At 39.7% G+C, this 17,364-nt stretch overlaps 1 protein-coding gene across 3 annotated transcripts in view; it reads right to left on the bottom strand.

The window, feature by feature from the left end:
• Positions 1 to 11,611, bottom strand: part of MRPS14 (mitochondrial ribosomal protein S14) — a 29,257-nt gene extending 17,646 nt beyond the window's left edge. Inside the window, exon 1 of one of the 3 annotated variants that reach the window (XM_004269785.2) lies at positions 11,480 to 11,611. In XM_004269785.2, the coding sequence (XP_004269833.1) occupies positions 11,480 to 11,524 (45 nt within the window). In that variant the 5' untranslated portion in view covers positions 11,525 to 11,611. Of the gene's footprint in view, positions 1 to 10,892; positions 11,418 to 11,479 lie in introns of those variants that run through there. The other 2 variants (XM_033428131.2, XM_033428130.2) reach the window with 2 other exon arrangements.
• Positions 11,612 to 17,364: the final 5,753 nt, after the last annotated feature.

The raw sequence follows: 17,364 nt of genomic DNA, 5'->3' as shown, positions 1-17,364 counted from the left end.
TGATATAATCAAATCCCATACCCCCAGGTGTGCTTCCCACAAACTAGAGAATAATTATATTGCACAGGTTCTCCCAAAGAAGTGAGAGTTCTGAGCCTGTCAGACTCCACTCCCAGCCCAGGGGTCTGACATGGGGAAGAGGAGCCCCCAGAGCATTTGGCTTTGAAGGCCAGTGGGGCTTGATTGCAAGAGTTCCACAGGAATGGGGGAAATAGAGACTTCACTCTCAAAGTGCGCACACAAAATCTCACATGCGCCGGACCAAGGGCAAAAGCAGTAATCTGACAGAAGCCTGGGCCAGACCTACCTGCTGGTCTTGGAGGGTCTCCTGGGGAGGTGGCTGTGGCCCACCCTGGGGACACAGACTCTGGTCCCTGATGTATCAGGGAGCATTCATCTGCATGTGTGAGTTCTTGTGGAGGCTGACATTTTGGCACAAAGACCTGGCCCCACCCATCCATAGGCTCAAGTACTGAGAGGCACTGAGGCAAACAATACAATGGGCAGGGACACAGTCAAACCCATCAGCAGACAGGCTACCTAAAGACTTCCTGAGCTCACAGCCTCCTCTAGATATGTCCCTAGACATGGTCCTGTCCATCAGAGGACCAAGACCCAGTTCTACCCACCAGGGGACAGGCACCAGCCCCTCCCACCAAGAAGCCTGCACAAGCCTCTACACCAGGCTCACCTACCAGGGGACAGTCACTAGAAGCACGAAAACTACAGTTCCGCAGCCTGCAGACTGAGTCCACAAACACAGGCCAGACACTACCCTGGGACCAGCTGGCCCCTGATCCTTGAGGGATGAGAGGGGAGTGCACTGCTGGGACACAAATGACGTTTCCTACAGAGGGCCAGTTTTCCAAGGTGGAGGACCGAAACCAACCTACCACATACATAAAAACACAAATAGCAATTTACATAAAATGAGGCAACAGAGGAATATGTTTCACACGAATAAACAAGATAAAACCCCAGAAGAACAACTAAGTCACGTGGAGATAGGCAATCCACCCAAGAAAGAGTTCAGAGTAATGATTGTAAAGACGATCAAAGAACTTGGGAGGAGAATAGATGCACAGAGCAAGAAATCAGAAGTTTTTAAAAAAGAATTAGAAAATATAAAGAATATAAAGAACTAAAAATACAATAACTGATATAAAAAATACACTAGAAGGAATCTACAGTAGACTAAATGATTCAGAAGGACGGATCAGTGAGCTGGAAGACAGAGGTAGTGGAAATCACTGCCACTAAACAGAAAGAAGAAAAAAGAATGAAATGAAATGAGGACAGCTTAAGAAACCTCTGGGATAACATCAAGCACACTAATACTGGCATTTTAGGGATCCCAGAAGGAGGGAGAAAGGGTGGTCTTGGAAAATAAATGAACAGATAATAGCTGAAAACTGCCCTAACCTGGGGAAGGAAACAGTCACCCAAGTACAGGAAGTGCAGAGAGTCCCATACAGGATTAACCCACAGAGGAATACACCACAATGCATTGTAAGAAAGATGACAAAAATTAAATATAAAGAGAGACTATTAAAAGCAACAAGGGAAAAGCAACAAATAACACACAAGGGAACTCTGATAAGGCTATCAGCTGATTTTTCAGCAGAAACTACAGGCTAAAAGGGAGTGGCAGGATATACTTAAAGTGATAAAAGAGAAAAACCTACAACCAAGAATACTCTACCCAGCAAGGCTCTCATTCAGATTTCATGGAGAAATCAGAAGCTTTACACACAAGCAAGAGCTAAAAGAATTCAGCACCACCAAACCAGCTTTACAGCACCTGCTAAAGGAACTTCATCAGGCGGAAATGAAAAGGCCACAACTAGAAGCAAGCAAATTACAAAATGGAAAAGCTCATTGATAAAGGCAAACATACAATAAAGGTAGAAAATCATCCATGCACAAAGCTAGTAGGGAGGTTAAAAGACTAAAGTAGTAAAATCATTTGTAACCATTGTAAGCAGTTAAGCGATACACAAAACAATCAGATGTAAAATGTAAAATCAAAAACAGTAACAGTGGGCTTCCCTGGTGGCGCAGTGGTTGAGAGTCCGCCTGCCACCGCAGGGGACACAGGTTCGTGCCCCGGTCTGGGAAGATCCCACATGTCGCGGAGTGGCTGGGCCCGTGAGCCATGGCCGCTGAGCCTGCGCGTCCGGAGCCTGTGCTCCACAACGGGAGAGGCCACAACAGTGAGAGGCCACAACAGTGAGAGGCCCGCGTACCGCAAAAAACAACCCAAAAAACCAAAAAACAGTAATAGTGAGGAAAGGAGACTACAAATGCAGTGAGTGTAGCTAAAATGCATTAGAAATTAAGAGATGGGCAACTTGAAACAAGCATGCATAAATATAGACTCCTATACAAAAACCTCATGGTAACTGCAAAACAAAAATCTATGATAGATACAGACACAAAAAAGAAAAAGGAATCCAAACATACCACTAAAAATAGTCATCAAATCACAACACAGGAGAACAGGAGAAAAAAGGGCAAAAAAAGACCTACAAAAACAAATCCAAAGCAATTAACAAAATAGTAATAGGAACATACATATTGATAATTACCTTAAATGTAAACAGACCAAATGCTCCAACCAAAAGACACAGACTGACTGAATGGATACAAAAACAGGACCAGTATATTTGCTGCCTACAAGAGACACACTTCAGATCTAAAGACGCATACACACTGAAAGTGAGGGAATGGAAGAAGATACTCCATGCAAATGCAAATCTAAAGAAAGTCAGAACAGCAATATTTATATCAGACAAAATAGACTTTAAAAAAAAGACTGTTACAAGAGACAAAGAAAGACACTACATAATGATCAAAGGATCAATACAAGAATATATAATAATTTTAGTGGGGGACTTTAACACCCCACTTACATCAATGGACAGATCATCCAGACAGAAAATCAATAAGGAAACACAGGCCTTAAATGACACATTAGACCAGATAGACTTAATTGATATTTATAGAGCATTCCATCTGAAAGCAGCAGAATACAAATTCTTTTCAAGGGCACATGGAACATTCTCCAGGATAGATCACATGCTGAGCAACAAAGCAAACCCTGGTAAATTTAAGAAAACTGAAATCATATCACGCATCTTTTCTGACCACAACACTATGAGGATAGAATTCGACTACAAGAAAAAGACTGCAAAAACACAAACACATGGAGGTTAAACAATATGCTACTAAACAATCAATGGATCACTGAATAAGTCAAAGAGGAAATCAAAAAATACCTGGAGACAAATGAAAATGAAAACACAACAATCCAAAATCTATGGGACACAGCAAAAGCAGTTCTTAGAGGGAAGTTTAGAGATGCAAGGAAACAAGAAAAATCTCAAATAAACAGCCTAACCTTACACCTAAAGCAACTAGAGAAAGAAGAACAAAACCCAAAGTTAGTAGAAGGAAAGAAATCATAAAGATCAGAGCAGAAATGAAATAGAGACTAAAAAAATAGGAATGACGATGAAACTAAAAGCTAGTTCTTTGAAAAGATAAACAAAATTGATAAGCCTTTACCAGACTCATCAAGAAAAAAAAGCGAGCAGTCCCAAATCAATAAAATAGAAATAGAGAAGTTACAACTGCCACCACAGAAATACAAAGAATCATAAGAGACTACTTTGAGCAACTATATGCCAATAAAATGGACAACCTAGAAGAAATGGACAAATTCTTAGAAAGGTACAATCTTGCAAGACTGAACCAGGAAGAAATAGAAAATATGAACAGACCAATTATAAGTAGTGAAATTGGGTTGGTAATTTAAAAACTCCCAACAAGCCAAAGTCCAGGACCAGATGGCTTCACAGGTGAATTCTACCGAACATTTAGAGAAGAGTTAATAACTATCCTTGTGAAACTATTCCCAAAAATGGCAGAGGAAGGAACACTTCTGAACTCATTCTATGATACCACCATCACCCTGATACCAAAACTAGACAAAGAACCCACACAAAAAAAGAAAAGTACAGGCCAATATCACTGATGAAGATAGATTCAAAAATCCTCAACTAAATATTATCAAACCAAATCCAACGATAGGTTAAAAGGATCATATACCATGATCAAGTGGGATTTATCCCAGAGATGCAAGGATTTTTCAATATCTGCAAATCAATCAGTGTGATACACCACAATAACAATGAAGAATAAAAAGCATATGATTATCTCAATAGTTGGAGAAAAAGCTTTTGATAAAATTCAACATCCATTTATGATAAAAACTCTCCAGAAAGTGGGCACAGAGGGAACCTACCTTAACATAATAAAGGCCATATATTACAAACCCACAGCTAACATCATACTCAATGGTGAAAAGCTGAAAGCATTTCCTCTAAGATCAGGAACAAGACAAGGATGGCCACTCGTGCCACTTTTATTCAACATAGTTCTGGAAGTCCTAGCCACAGCAATCAGAGACAAAAAGAAATTAAAGGAATCCAAAATGGAAAAGAAGAAATAAAACTGTTGCTGTTTTCAGATGACACTATACACAGAAAATCCTAAAGACGCCACAAGAAAGCTACTAGAGCTCGTCAAAGAATTTGATAAAGTTGTAGGATACAAAATTAATACACAGAAATCTGTTGCATTTCTATACACAAACAATGGAATATCAGAATGAGAAATTGAGGAAACAATTTATATTGTTATATTAACAATATAAACAATTTATATTATTAACAATAATATAAACAATTTTTTTATTTAGAGAATACTTTATTAGTTTCTGTAATCAAACCCATGTAGATAAGACCTTACATATTTAATACAGTGTGCTACCCCTGTACAAATGGAAAAAATTATGTTTAACGTTTCTAGACCAATATGGCTGTTGATTTCTGTACAATGCCAACCCAACATGGTACAACTGGGATACTTCTCCAAAGTTGACAGCACAGTTAAAGTTTCCCATCAAAAGAATAAACTACCTATGAATAAACCTACCTAAGGAGGCAAAAAACCTGTACTGCAAAAACTGAGAGACACTGAACATGGCACAAACAGATGGAAAGATATACCATGTTCTTGGGTTGGAAGAATCAATATTGTTAAAATGACCACACTACCCAAGGCAATCTACAGATTCAGTGCAATCCAATGGCAATAGATTAGATAGAAATCAACCACAAGAAAAAGACAAGTGTAATCTAAAGGCATATCAAATTACCAATGGCATTTTTCACAGAACTAGAACAATGTTTAAATTTATATGGAAACAGAAAAGACCCCAAAAAGCCTAAACAATCTTGAGAAAGAAGAATGGTACTGGAGGAATCACCTTTCTTGACTTCAGACAATACTACAAAGTTAGAGAAATCAATACAGTATGGTAGTGGAACAAAAACAGACACATAGATTAATGGAACAGGACAGAAAGCCTAGAAATAAACCCACACACCTATGGTCAATTAATCTATGACAAAGGAGGCAAGAATAGACAATGGAGAAAAGACAGTCTCTTCATTAAAAGGTCCTGGAAGAACTGTACAGTTATGTGCAAAAGAATGAAATTTGAACACAATAGATAAAAATAAACTCAAAATGGATTAAAGACCTAAATGTAAGACTAGATACTATAAAACTCCTAGAAGAAAACATAGGCAGAACACTCTTTGACATAAATTGCAACAATATGTTTTTGGATCCACCTTCTAGCAAAATGGAAATAAAAATAAACAAATGGGACCCAGTTAAACTAAGCTGTTGCACAGCAAAGGAAATCATAAAGAAAACAAAAAGAAAACCAACCAACTAGGAGAAAATATTTGCAAACAATACTTCTGACAAGGGATTAATTTCCAAAATATACAAACAGCTCACACAGCTTAATATAAAAAAAAAAATCAAAAAATGGACAGAAGACCTAAATAGTCCTAAATAGACATTTCTCCAAAGAAGACATACAGATGGCCAACAAGCATATGAAAAGATGCTCAATATTGCTAATTATTAGAGAAATGCAAATCAAAACTAAAATGAGGTATCACTTCACACAGGTCAGAATGGACACCATCAGAAAGTCTACAAATAACAAATGCTGGAGAGGTTGTGAGAAAAGGGAACCCTCCTACACTTTGGTGGGAATGTAAATTGGTGCTGCCACTATGGGAAACAGTATGGAGGTTCCTCAAGAAACTGAAAATAGAGTTACCATATGATCTTGCAATCCCAGTCCTGGGCATATATCTGGAAAAAAACTTTAATTAGAAAAGATACATGAAGACCAATGTTCATAGCAGCACTATTTACAACAGCCAAGACATGGAAGCAACCTAAGTGTCCATCAATAGGTGAATGGATAAAGAAGATGAAATATTACTCAGCCATAAAAAAGAAATAATGCCATTTGCAGCAACATGGATGGACCCAGAGATTATCATACTAAGTGAAGCAAGTCAGAGAAAGACAAATATAACTTATATGTGGAATCTAAAAAATAGTACAAATGAACTTATTTACAAATCAGAAACAGACTCACAGACACGGAAAACAAACTTATGGTTACCAAAAGGGATAACAGGACGGGAGGAAGGAGAGGTAGATAAATCAGGAATATAGGATTAACAGATACATATTAGCATATATAAAACAGATAAACAAGGATTTACAGTATAGCACAGGGAAATATATTCGATCTTATAATAACCTATAATGGAAAAGAATCGAAAAAAATATATAAAACACACCAAATATAACCAAATCACTTTGCTGAAATCAACTATAGTTCAATAAAAAAATGAAATTTTAAAAAAGTATAGACATACAGTGGATTCACCCTCCCACCTCGTCCCTCACCAGCCAAGTGACCACACCCCCACCTCCAGAGGTATCCAGTTACTAGTTTCTTGTGCAGCCTTCCAGAGATTTTTGTCTATAAAATACATGTACACACGCCCACTCCCATGTTTCTTCCCCTACCCCCTTTTTTCACATTTAACAATACATCTTGGAGATCTTTCCATATCCACATGCCAAAAAGCTTCCACATTGTTTTAGGTCACATAATATTCCACTATATGGATGTGACCAGGTTCAGGAGACACTACCTCAAAATATGGCTCCTTTGGCATACTGACTATTTCAAGCAAATGGAATTTGAGAAACAGCAGGTGCAAGAAGGGCTTTCTGACCTTCCCCTGAAACAGGTCATAAGACCCTTATGTGAGAGGTGCCCTCCCTATAGCCAGGGCATGAAAGAAGCATCTTTATGTCTGAAGCCTGAGGGACACTGAGAAGAATCTGAATAACAGGCCTTGCTAAGTTTCCCTTAGTTTTCTACACTTAGCCCATACCTTTTGTCTTATCAAATTTCCCCATGACTTTCCAGGCTTCATCAAACCTAGCACAAAACTACTCAGGTTTAACTTCTTTGGGTCTTCATTTCCCTATGAAACTTCCTGTGTCGGGTAAAACTTACAAATTTGTATGATTTTCTCTTGTTACAAGGGCCCCAGCTGAGAACTTAGAAGAAGATAAAGCAGTTACTTTTTCCTCCCCACAGAGGCATCATGATTTATTATCCTGTGACCTACTGGTGGACAGCTAGACCATACCTCACCAGTTATCATTATAAACAATGCTGCAATGAATAATGTCTTATGTAAATCATTTCATATATATTTCTATGTATCAGTAGGATAAATTCTTGGAAGCAGAACTGCTGGGTCAAAGCATTATTTCAAAATTATAATTTGAAATTATCATTGACCTAATATTTCTTAGCATGAGTTGTCCAGTAATAAAATAGTAGGCTCCTCATTGTCACATGTTTACATGGTGCGAGTTTACAATTCTGACTGACAGTACAGGCAGAGAGAGTATAGGCCACTAGAAACTCTAGTCTCCCCCAAACCAGAGCAAATATTATATGTTCGTTAAATTGCAGCTATAGAAAATAATGATGGTCTCTTATAACTGCTGTTTTAGAAACAAATATATGTACAGCATTATACAGAATATAAAGCCGAAAATGAGAATAGTAGATTAGAAAGAAAACGTTTTTTCAATCTATTAACAAAAGATAAACTGAGCATCTTCAATGCTTCAAAGTCTCATGGGGAAATACAACAACTCTAAAATCTGCTTTTTGGAAATAAGACAGCATGAAGGAAATTTCAATATCGATTTGACACGACTGAGTCAAATGAACACGTGGTCACTGTGGCTGGAAATGAGCATCATGGAAAGGAAGGAAGAGAAGGTTAAGTTTTTCCAAACCAAAAGAGGAAATGAACAAGATATAGTGGTAAGGTCTGAGGAGATCATTTTGGCTGAGAGAAACAATTCACATTAAGGGTCAATGCAAGGTTTGTTTTTATCTATGACATTGAAAGTTAAAGAGAATTAGAAAACAAAATTAAACATTTTTCCCCTCAATTCTTTTCCAGACTATTCCTAATCAACATCCTCTCTACCATCTCCTAACAGGTTTCTATTTATTTAAGAAAACAAAACAAAACACCTTTCATTCTTTTTCCACAACTTTCTTTCTGACTATAAAAGCAATACACTTTTAAAATAAACATTTATTGGTCTATTATAGTAATTTCTTCTGTAAATAGTGTATGTCCTTTGCCCACATTTCTATTGTCAGTATTTTCTTACCAGTTGATAACAGTGCTTTATATATTAAGATTGCATTGTTCTGTACTTATCCTATCCTGCCCCTCTCTCTCACCGCTCTTCACCTCCTAAAACTCTTCCACTGGGCCCTCTTCAACTCATGGTCTACCATCGCCGAAATTTTCTAAATCCTCAATTCCTTAACATCTCCTTCAGATATTTGCTCTAGAGAATCTTGAATCCCCGATAGTTTCCCCGTAGCTCTTTTTTTCTCTCACGAGTGGGAGAAAGCTTCCTGGCTCTTTGCTGCAGCTTCCAGACTGTCCCTCCTTCCTGAAAGTAAGCTTTGGCTCTTGTGCCATTGGGTTGTACTCCCACCACAGGTCACCACTGCAGTCATCTACCACAGCCCCCACCATTCCCTTTCGTTTTTCACTCACTGTAAATGCTGGCTCACTGTCGCTCTCTCCAATATTCTTCCTGTCTTAATTCCTGGTGATCTCAACACACATGAAATTACACTGTGATCTCTCCATTCCTCGAACTCTTTTCCTCCAGTGATTTTTGTCCTCCACTCTTCTTTACCTATTCACTTCCATGCCCTAGGTCTTTTATTACCAGTAGGTGCAAGCCCTCCATTGTCTCAGCTGTGTGTATCTCATTCTCTATCACTTCTTTCTAGCTTGCTCCTTCTAACACCTCATAACAGCTCCTCTGAGACTTTTAATCCATTGTTCCTACCAGTTCTTCACTGGCTCTCAGCTTTTGATTTCCTATCTCCCGCTTACCCAGCCTGAATTCCATGGTCCGTAAATACAATGTCATCTTTCAGACACCCTCAACTCCCTGGTCCCTCTCTCACTTCACTGTACTGGCTCTAATTCTTGCCACTATTCTTCCGATCTACTCTTGACTATTTTACACCATCTTTCCTCAAATCTCTGACACCTGCTCCCACATCCCCACATTTAGCTGATGACTTCAATTTCTCTTTAATTACGAAATTAAAAGCACCTGTAATCAGATATAGAGAACAGACTTCTGGCTGCCAAGGGGGAGGGACAGATGAGGGTTTGGGATTAGCAGATGCAAACTATTATATAGAATGGATAAACAAAAAGGTCCTACTGAATAACACAGGGAACTATATTCAATATCCTATAATAAACCATAATGGAAAAGAATATGAAAAAAATATGTATAACGGAATCACTTTGCTGTACAGCAGAAATTAACACAACATTGCAAATCAACTATACTTCAATTAAAATAAATTTTTAAAAAAGCATCTGTAGTCACATGTACTACATTCCATCCTGTTATTAAAGATCTGCTCTGTCCAATACAGTAGCCACTAACCACACACAGCTAGTGAGTTTGAAATATAACGAGAGAAACGTAATTCCTAATTTTATTTAATTTTAATTAATTAAAAAATTTAAACGGAAGCAAGATAAACATTAACTTTAGTGTTTTGGTAGGACTACATTTTCCGTTTAAAAAATAAATTTATTTTTTAAAATTTATTTTTGGCTGCATTGGGTCTTCCTTGTGGTGGCTTCTCTTGTTGCAGAGCACAGGCTCTAGGTGCCCAGGCTTCAGGAGTCGTGGCTCGCGCGCTCTAGAGCACAGGCTCAATAGTTGTGGTGCATGGGCTTAGTTGCTCTGCGGCATGTGGGATCTTCCCGGACCAGGGCTCGAACCCATGTCCCCTACGTTGGCAGGCAGATTCTTAACCACTGCACCACCAGGGAAGCTCCTACATTTTCCATTTTAATGGTGGAAAATTTAGCATCCAAGCTAAGATGTGCTTTAAGTATAAAATACAAACCTGAGTTTGAAGATCTAGTATGAAAAAAAGAATGTAAATACCTCATACATCACGTTTATAAGACTACATATTGAAATAATATTTTTGACATACCTAGTTAAATAAAATATTTTAATAAAATTAATTTCATCTGCTTTTTACTTTTTTTAATGTGGCCACTTAGAAACTTTTAAGTTACATATGTGGTTGGCATTTTACTTCTACTGGACAACGCTATTACAGATTAACTATGTTCCTAAGACCAAACAATTGAACACAAAACTCAACATCTCTTGCCTACACAGCGGTACAGCTCCAGCAATTCTTCCCTCTCCTACATCATCCATTTTCCCCACTTTACAGAACCTTTCCCTTTAACACAAAAACATGCAGTTACTTCTGTCACATTAAAAAAAAAATAACACATAACACCCACTCTTAACCCACCTCCTCTGCAGTTATTGACCCATTTTTCTGCTCCCCTTTGCGGCAAAGCGTTTTCAAAGGCTTGTCTATATTCGTAGTCTCCAATTTCTTTCCTCCTATTCTGTCGTGAACGCTTTCGCCCCCACCACGCCATCGAAACGGCTAAGATCGAGGTCCCAACAATTTCCACTCTGCTAAACCCAACAAGCAATTCTCAGCTCGTCTTTTAATTGACTTTGAGCAGAGAGTTGCCCACTCCCTGCTCCTGGAGTGCTTCCGGGCCACCACGCTCTCCTCCCTCGCTCTGCTTCTTTGAAGTCTCCTTTGCTGGGCTCTCTTAACATTGAAGGCTCTGGGGCCTCATTCCTCGGACACCTTCTCTCCCCACCTACACTCCTTATCTGTCAATCTGTAGCTTTCAACGCCAGTCAGCTCTAAGCTTAGGAATATCAAATTTACATCTGCAGCTCGGCCCTCCCCTGAAGCAGGCCGGAGGAGGGAAGTGGGCAGAGCGAAAACCCTGAGACGAGTCTGCACTGGGCGCTACAGCTGGCATAATAGTGGGGGACCCGTGGGTTTGGGGGTTCAGAGGAGAGGGGGAGGAGGGTATAAGGGCGTGGCGCAGACCTGCCGGACTGTCCGCAGCAGAGAGCCGAGCGTGGAGGCCGCCATGTTGTCCGCCGCAAATGTCAAACTGCTGCAACTTTATTAACGCTGCCGGATACAGCGAGGACACGAGGGGCGGGACCTGGGCCGCAGGGGGCGGGGCGGCAGGCGGGTCTTTAGCGTATAGGAAGGAGGGCGTAGTTAATTGGATGTACGTTCTCGCGTTGTTCAACGGAATATGGGCAAATTAACTATCTGGGAGCGGAGCTGTGATACTGATATTGGAGTCTGACGGTCATTGTCTGTTCCTCGTTTTCTGAGCGCTTTACACACCCTCTTAAATTACCTTCGTCCCCACCCAGCTCCTTTTCCACCCTCCCTTACCTACCAGTTCATTGTTACTAATTTCTCTTTCCCCAAATTCTTCTCGCTCAACCTACTTCTCCTGTATCCTCCATTAATTTAGGATGCTACTTGCCAGAAACCTACAAGTATGGACAGCTCCTCCTTCTCTGTCCTCCTTCCTGTGTGGATTTTGCAAATCTCTCCTCTCTGCTATAAAGATAGTGCTCATGTTGAGAATGGCAATGCTATACTTCCCATTTATATGTCTAGGGTTTAAAAAATATATATGTTTAAAAATATGTATATTGTGTATTGGAGCTTTAGGTGAAAAGCGCTTAAAATATTTTTTTTTCGGGGGCGGGGCTGGGGCCGGAAGCATTGCCATTTAAAAATTGCTGAAAGGGTACTTTCAGTTCATCTTCATAGCAAATGTCCTTGGTCTGGAATGAATCTTTTGTGGGACTCCTTTACTTTGTGTAGATGTAAGGCAAGTACCACCCACCTACCACCCTGGTAGAAGAGTATCAAGGAGTATATATTAGCTTGGCAAAGACCTGTATTTTAGATGTGCTGATTGATGAAGTGAGGAGATTCCCCTGTGTGCTATTTGCATCTACATTATTGGACAGGAGTCTTCTGGGAAGGGAAGCTGAGTGCAGACTCCTTTCTTTAGAGAGAGATTCAAGTGTATTGGAACATGTGTAATGAACTGGGGAGGGACTGATTGAGGCCAGCTGGCAGGAAAGGACAGCATAAGCCCCTGTCATGGTAGAATCAGAAAATTCCTGAACCAGTGTCAGGCAGGCATCTAGTCCTAATTCTAGCCCATGTAATACCTCTGCATAGTTGAGGGTTATCTTCTGCAGTTGTATTCTATTACAAGTTAATCACTAAAGGGATGTTACCTATAAGTTTAAATTATATGTAATGGTGCATTTCTGGGAACCCTGCCTCCTAGATAATAAGCATTAAGCTAAAATACCTTTATTTAGCTCACGGGAAACATCCTGAGCAGGCCCACCTGTGAATGGCTGCAGGAAGGAAGCAATTAACTCGTCCCCTCCGGAGTCTGGCCAGAACCAAGACTTTACCCCCTTCCCTTTTAGTATAAAAGAAGCCTGAATTCTAACTCTGGGAAGGCGGTTCTTCAAGAGACTAGTCCACCATTGTCTCTGTCTGCCAGCTTTCCAAATAAAGTCACTATTCCTTGTCCCAACAACTTGTCTCTTGATTTATTGGCCTGTCGTGTGGTGGGCAGTACGAGCTTAGACTCAGTAACACAATTAGCTCACGAAGTAGGTGAGTCAGCTTTATACACAGCAGCCTTTTGTTTTCTTTCTGTAAGACTAGTTCTGAAAGCATCTTTAAACAGCATTGTAACTTAAAAAAAATTGTGGTAAAATATACATAACATAAAATTTACCATCTTAACCATTTTAAGTGTACAGTTCAGTGGCATTAAGTACATTCACGCTGTTGTGCAACCATCACCACCATCAATCTCCAGAACATCTTTATCTTCTCAACTGAAACTCTGTACCCATTAATCAGTAAGTTCCCCTTCCGCCTGCATCCCAGCCCCTGGCAACCACCATTCTGCTTTCTGTCTGTATGAATTTTTCTACTCTCTCTATATCTTACATAAGTGGAATCATATGCTTGTTCTTTTGTGTCTGGCTTCTTTCACTTAACATCTTCAAGGTTCATCCTTGTTGTAGCATGCTTCAATACATCCTTACTTTTTATGACTGAATAATACTCCATTGTGTGGATGTACAACATTTTGTTTATTCATCTGTCGATAGACACTTGTTTTCCCTCTGCCTTTTGGCTATTGTGAATAATGCTACTATGAATATATATGTATGTACAAATATCTTAAACAGTATTAGTATGTTATTAGGCTGTTTTTCTTTAGAAGAGATTAAAGCAATTTAATGGCTGTAAGATAGGAAGCTCTGAGACAGTAAGAGAAGACTCCAGGATCTTCTTTAATTAATTGTGTTGGTTTTGTAAAACAGCCTAAGAGTTTTCCCCCAGTGCACCCTCCCCCATTACTGGGTGGGGAAGCCTGGCAAAGCCTAAAGAAGAATCACTTTACCTTATGTTCTCCCAAAAAAGTCTATGATTCTCCCTGGCCATTTGACGGAAAGTGGGGAAAGCTGTTGGCCTTACTGTCCTGGAATTCTAAGATCAGGAGAAACATCAGCATTCATTCATTTATTCATTTAAGAAACATGTATTAAATGCCTGTCATGTACCATGGTGTATGTGTGTGAGGTGCAGTGACAGAAAGAAATCCCTGCCCTTCTGATGCAGTTGGGCATTATTTAGATGTAGGTGGAGATATTCAGCATTGCCAGTTATGTTGCCTTTGGTTTTTCAGATAGTCCTTCCCTTGGAGGCTTAAACGTTATTTTTGGGGTAGACAGATTAAAAGTTAATTGTTAAACATTTTGAGATTTGATTGTGAGAGACTGTTCTAGTTACCATATTGATTCTTGGTATAATAAAATAAGAGAAGCCATTGTATAGATGATGAAATTGAGGCACAGAGAGGTTAGATGACTTGCCAAGCTCACAGAACTAGTCCCAGACCAAGACCTACAACCTTAATCCCCGCTCAACACTGTCCTCTGGAGAAGCGACAGCTCCAGGACAAAGGCCTGACTCCTGTCATGGGATCCTTACCTATAAAACATATCAGTTGGCTAAAGTATAGGTTTCATGCCATTTCAATAAAAACCCTCAATGCAAATTTTCTTAAAATACTACTAAAATGTATATAAAAGATTAAGTGGGATGGGAAAGAGGTAGAAAGCTATGAAATTTTCAAAGAGGAAAAATAATGAATGGTCTTGCCCTACCAGATTATAAAATGCCATATATTATAAAGCCATAGTGATTGAACTAGTGTGATACTGATGCCAAAATCAACAGACAGGTATATGAACTAGATTAGTTAGGTCAGAAAGAAACCGCAGTGTAATTACAGTTTGTTATATCTTAAAGGAAGCATAAAATCACTGAACAAGTGGTACTGGAACAATTGGTTAAAGAACTGGGAAAAACTTTTAATTATATCTTTACCTCTTACCATTTATCAAAATAAATTTTAGATAAGTTAAAGTGAAATGCTAACAATGCCTTGAAAAAGAAGAAAAGATAGGCGAACAAATTTTATTTAATTTATTATTTTTATTTTTTTGAATTTTACTTTATTTTATTTTTCTATATATAGCAGGTTCTTATTAGGTGAACATATTTTAAAACTTAAATCCCAGTAGACAAGTCTCAGAATGTCTACTAACATTACAACTATCCAACCTCATTAGTTTCCAAGAGAATGCAAATTAAACCAATGACAATTTAATCTAGCAAATTAACAAAGGTTAAAAAAAAAGTTTGGTGTTGTTATGGGTATAGGGAAATGGGAGATTTAATCTAGTGGTAGAAAAATAAATTGGTATAACTTGTCTACAAAGCAATTTGGCAAGGTTCTTTTCAAAGTTTTTATCTATTGACCTAGTTATGGCACTTTTAGGAATCTATACCAAGGAAATACTGGGAAACTCTAAAACTTATATACAAGGACACATACCCTGGGATTATTTATAATAAGAACAAACAAATAACTTAAAAGTCTAACAGTAGGGGGAGAGTTAAATGAATTAAGAAATAACATGTTATAATTCTAGTTTAAAAAATCTGGTGGGTTCCAAAATTTTAGATATATATGTTTAAAGATACAGGTATATTTATAGGTTAGATAGATAGATAGAAAAAAGATGAAGAAGGAAATACACTCAGATACTAAGAGTAATAGGTTGAGTGACCAGATTACTGGCGATATTTATGTTTTAAAAGTTTTTTCAATTTCCTTATCATGTATAGATTTTACTTTTAGACTCACAAAAATGTTGAAGTTGATTTAAAAATATTAACTGGAATTTCCCTGGTGGTCCAGTTTTAAGACTCTGTGCTCCCGATGCAGGGGGCCCAGGTTCAATTCCTGGTCAGGAAACTAGATCCCACATGCCACAACTAAGAGCCTGCATGGCACAACTAAAGATCCTGCATGCCACAACGAAGATCTCGCATGCAGCAACGAAGATCCCGCATGCAGCAACTAAGACCCGGTGTAGCCAAGAAAAAAAAAAAATTAACCTGTTCTTGTCTTTTTACGCCTCTGCTATTTCACCTAAAATATTTGAAAAATGTGTTTCTCAGAGGGCATGAAGGAAAAGGTCACGACCTGGCCCCAGTCCATAGCCTATGCTAACCCTTGGGGACAGGCACAGTCAGAACCCTGGACAAAGCAGGAAGAAATGAAGAATCCAGGGATGCTTGCTGCCTTCCTATTTAGCACTAGTCATTCACTCTCCCTTTGTGTTTCATGTCTCTGGCTCCTCTGTGTCTACCATCAAATAAGTTGTTCCTTTGGTGTCTAGTCTACACCTAATACAGGACTGATCATGTCCTTTGCCTCTCTGTTTTGGGGGAGGATTATTTAATTATTCCTTTTTATTGTTTTGTAAATGGTAAATAACAGGGTTAACTTGGCTGCAGCCCTTCGAGTCACAGAGTAAGAATATTGACTCGGTGATATGCCTGTCTGTGCCTGTCCCTAGAGACCTTGTCTGGCCCAGGCTGACTCAGCAACTTCCTAGGACCTGAATACCCTCCCTGCTTCACCCCTGCAGTGTTTCCCATCCACGACGTTCTCCTGGAGGGGCCTCCAGGGCCAGGCCTCCCCCACGTGGAAAGCTGGATATGGTTTGACTCAAAAGAACCAGACTTCTTGGGCTTGTGGTGGTCTGTGTGTGGGGACAGCCAAGAGCAAAAACAAAGAGGAGGAACGTGAGAGAGGAGAAAAAGAACGTGTTGGAGGGAGAGAGAAAGGCACAGACACACACACACAAGCATTTTCAGCCCTGGCTCTGAAATAGTGTGTAAGGATAGTCTGCCTTCATTAAACACCACCAGCTGAAAAGTAATCCTACTGCTGTACCAGCTTGGCCCTGGAGTGTCGTGGCCTTAGCACTTCTTTCTAGAAGCAACTGCCATGGCCCCAGCCCGGAAGTCTCCTCCTAGAGCTGTGTGTAGTTCATGGAATTGAACACAAGGTGGCAGTAGCGGCACATCTGAGCTCCAACACCTGCCCGCAAGCTGTGCCCCCCCACACACCTGTCCTCCAAGTAAGTTGATGACAGGTTGCCTATCATCGGGTACGACCTGTGTTTGCGACTGAGTTTGCCTCTTTTGTAGGACTCAAGAGCAGGACAGGCTACATGATGTGTAGGGCTCAGTGCAAAATTAAAATGTAGGGCCCTTTGTTCATAAAGCAGGAAAAAGCTACTGTTAAAGGTAGTAAAAGATCCAGTGGAGCTCAGGTGCAGTGAGATAGCCCCTCGGACTTACCTCAGGCACGTCTCACTTCTTGCTCTGGGCCTTCTCTGAGGTTGATGTGGGACACCTGAGGAGCCAAGGGACAGCTCAGCACCCACACGTGCACGGCCACCAAATGCAGGGGCTGTGAAGGCCCTTGGGAAACTCTGAAC

Source organism: Orcinus orca, chromosome 1 (assembly GCF_937001465.1).
Source record: "Orcinus orca chromosome 1, mOrcOrc1.1, whole genome shotgun sequence".
In the NCBI taxonomy this organism is placed as follows: Eukaryota; Metazoa; Chordata; class Mammalia; order Artiodactyla; family Delphinidae; genus Orcinus; species Orcinus orca.
Note: the sequence above shows the minus strand (reverse complement) of the source record. Positions and strands in the feature narration are given on the sequence as shown.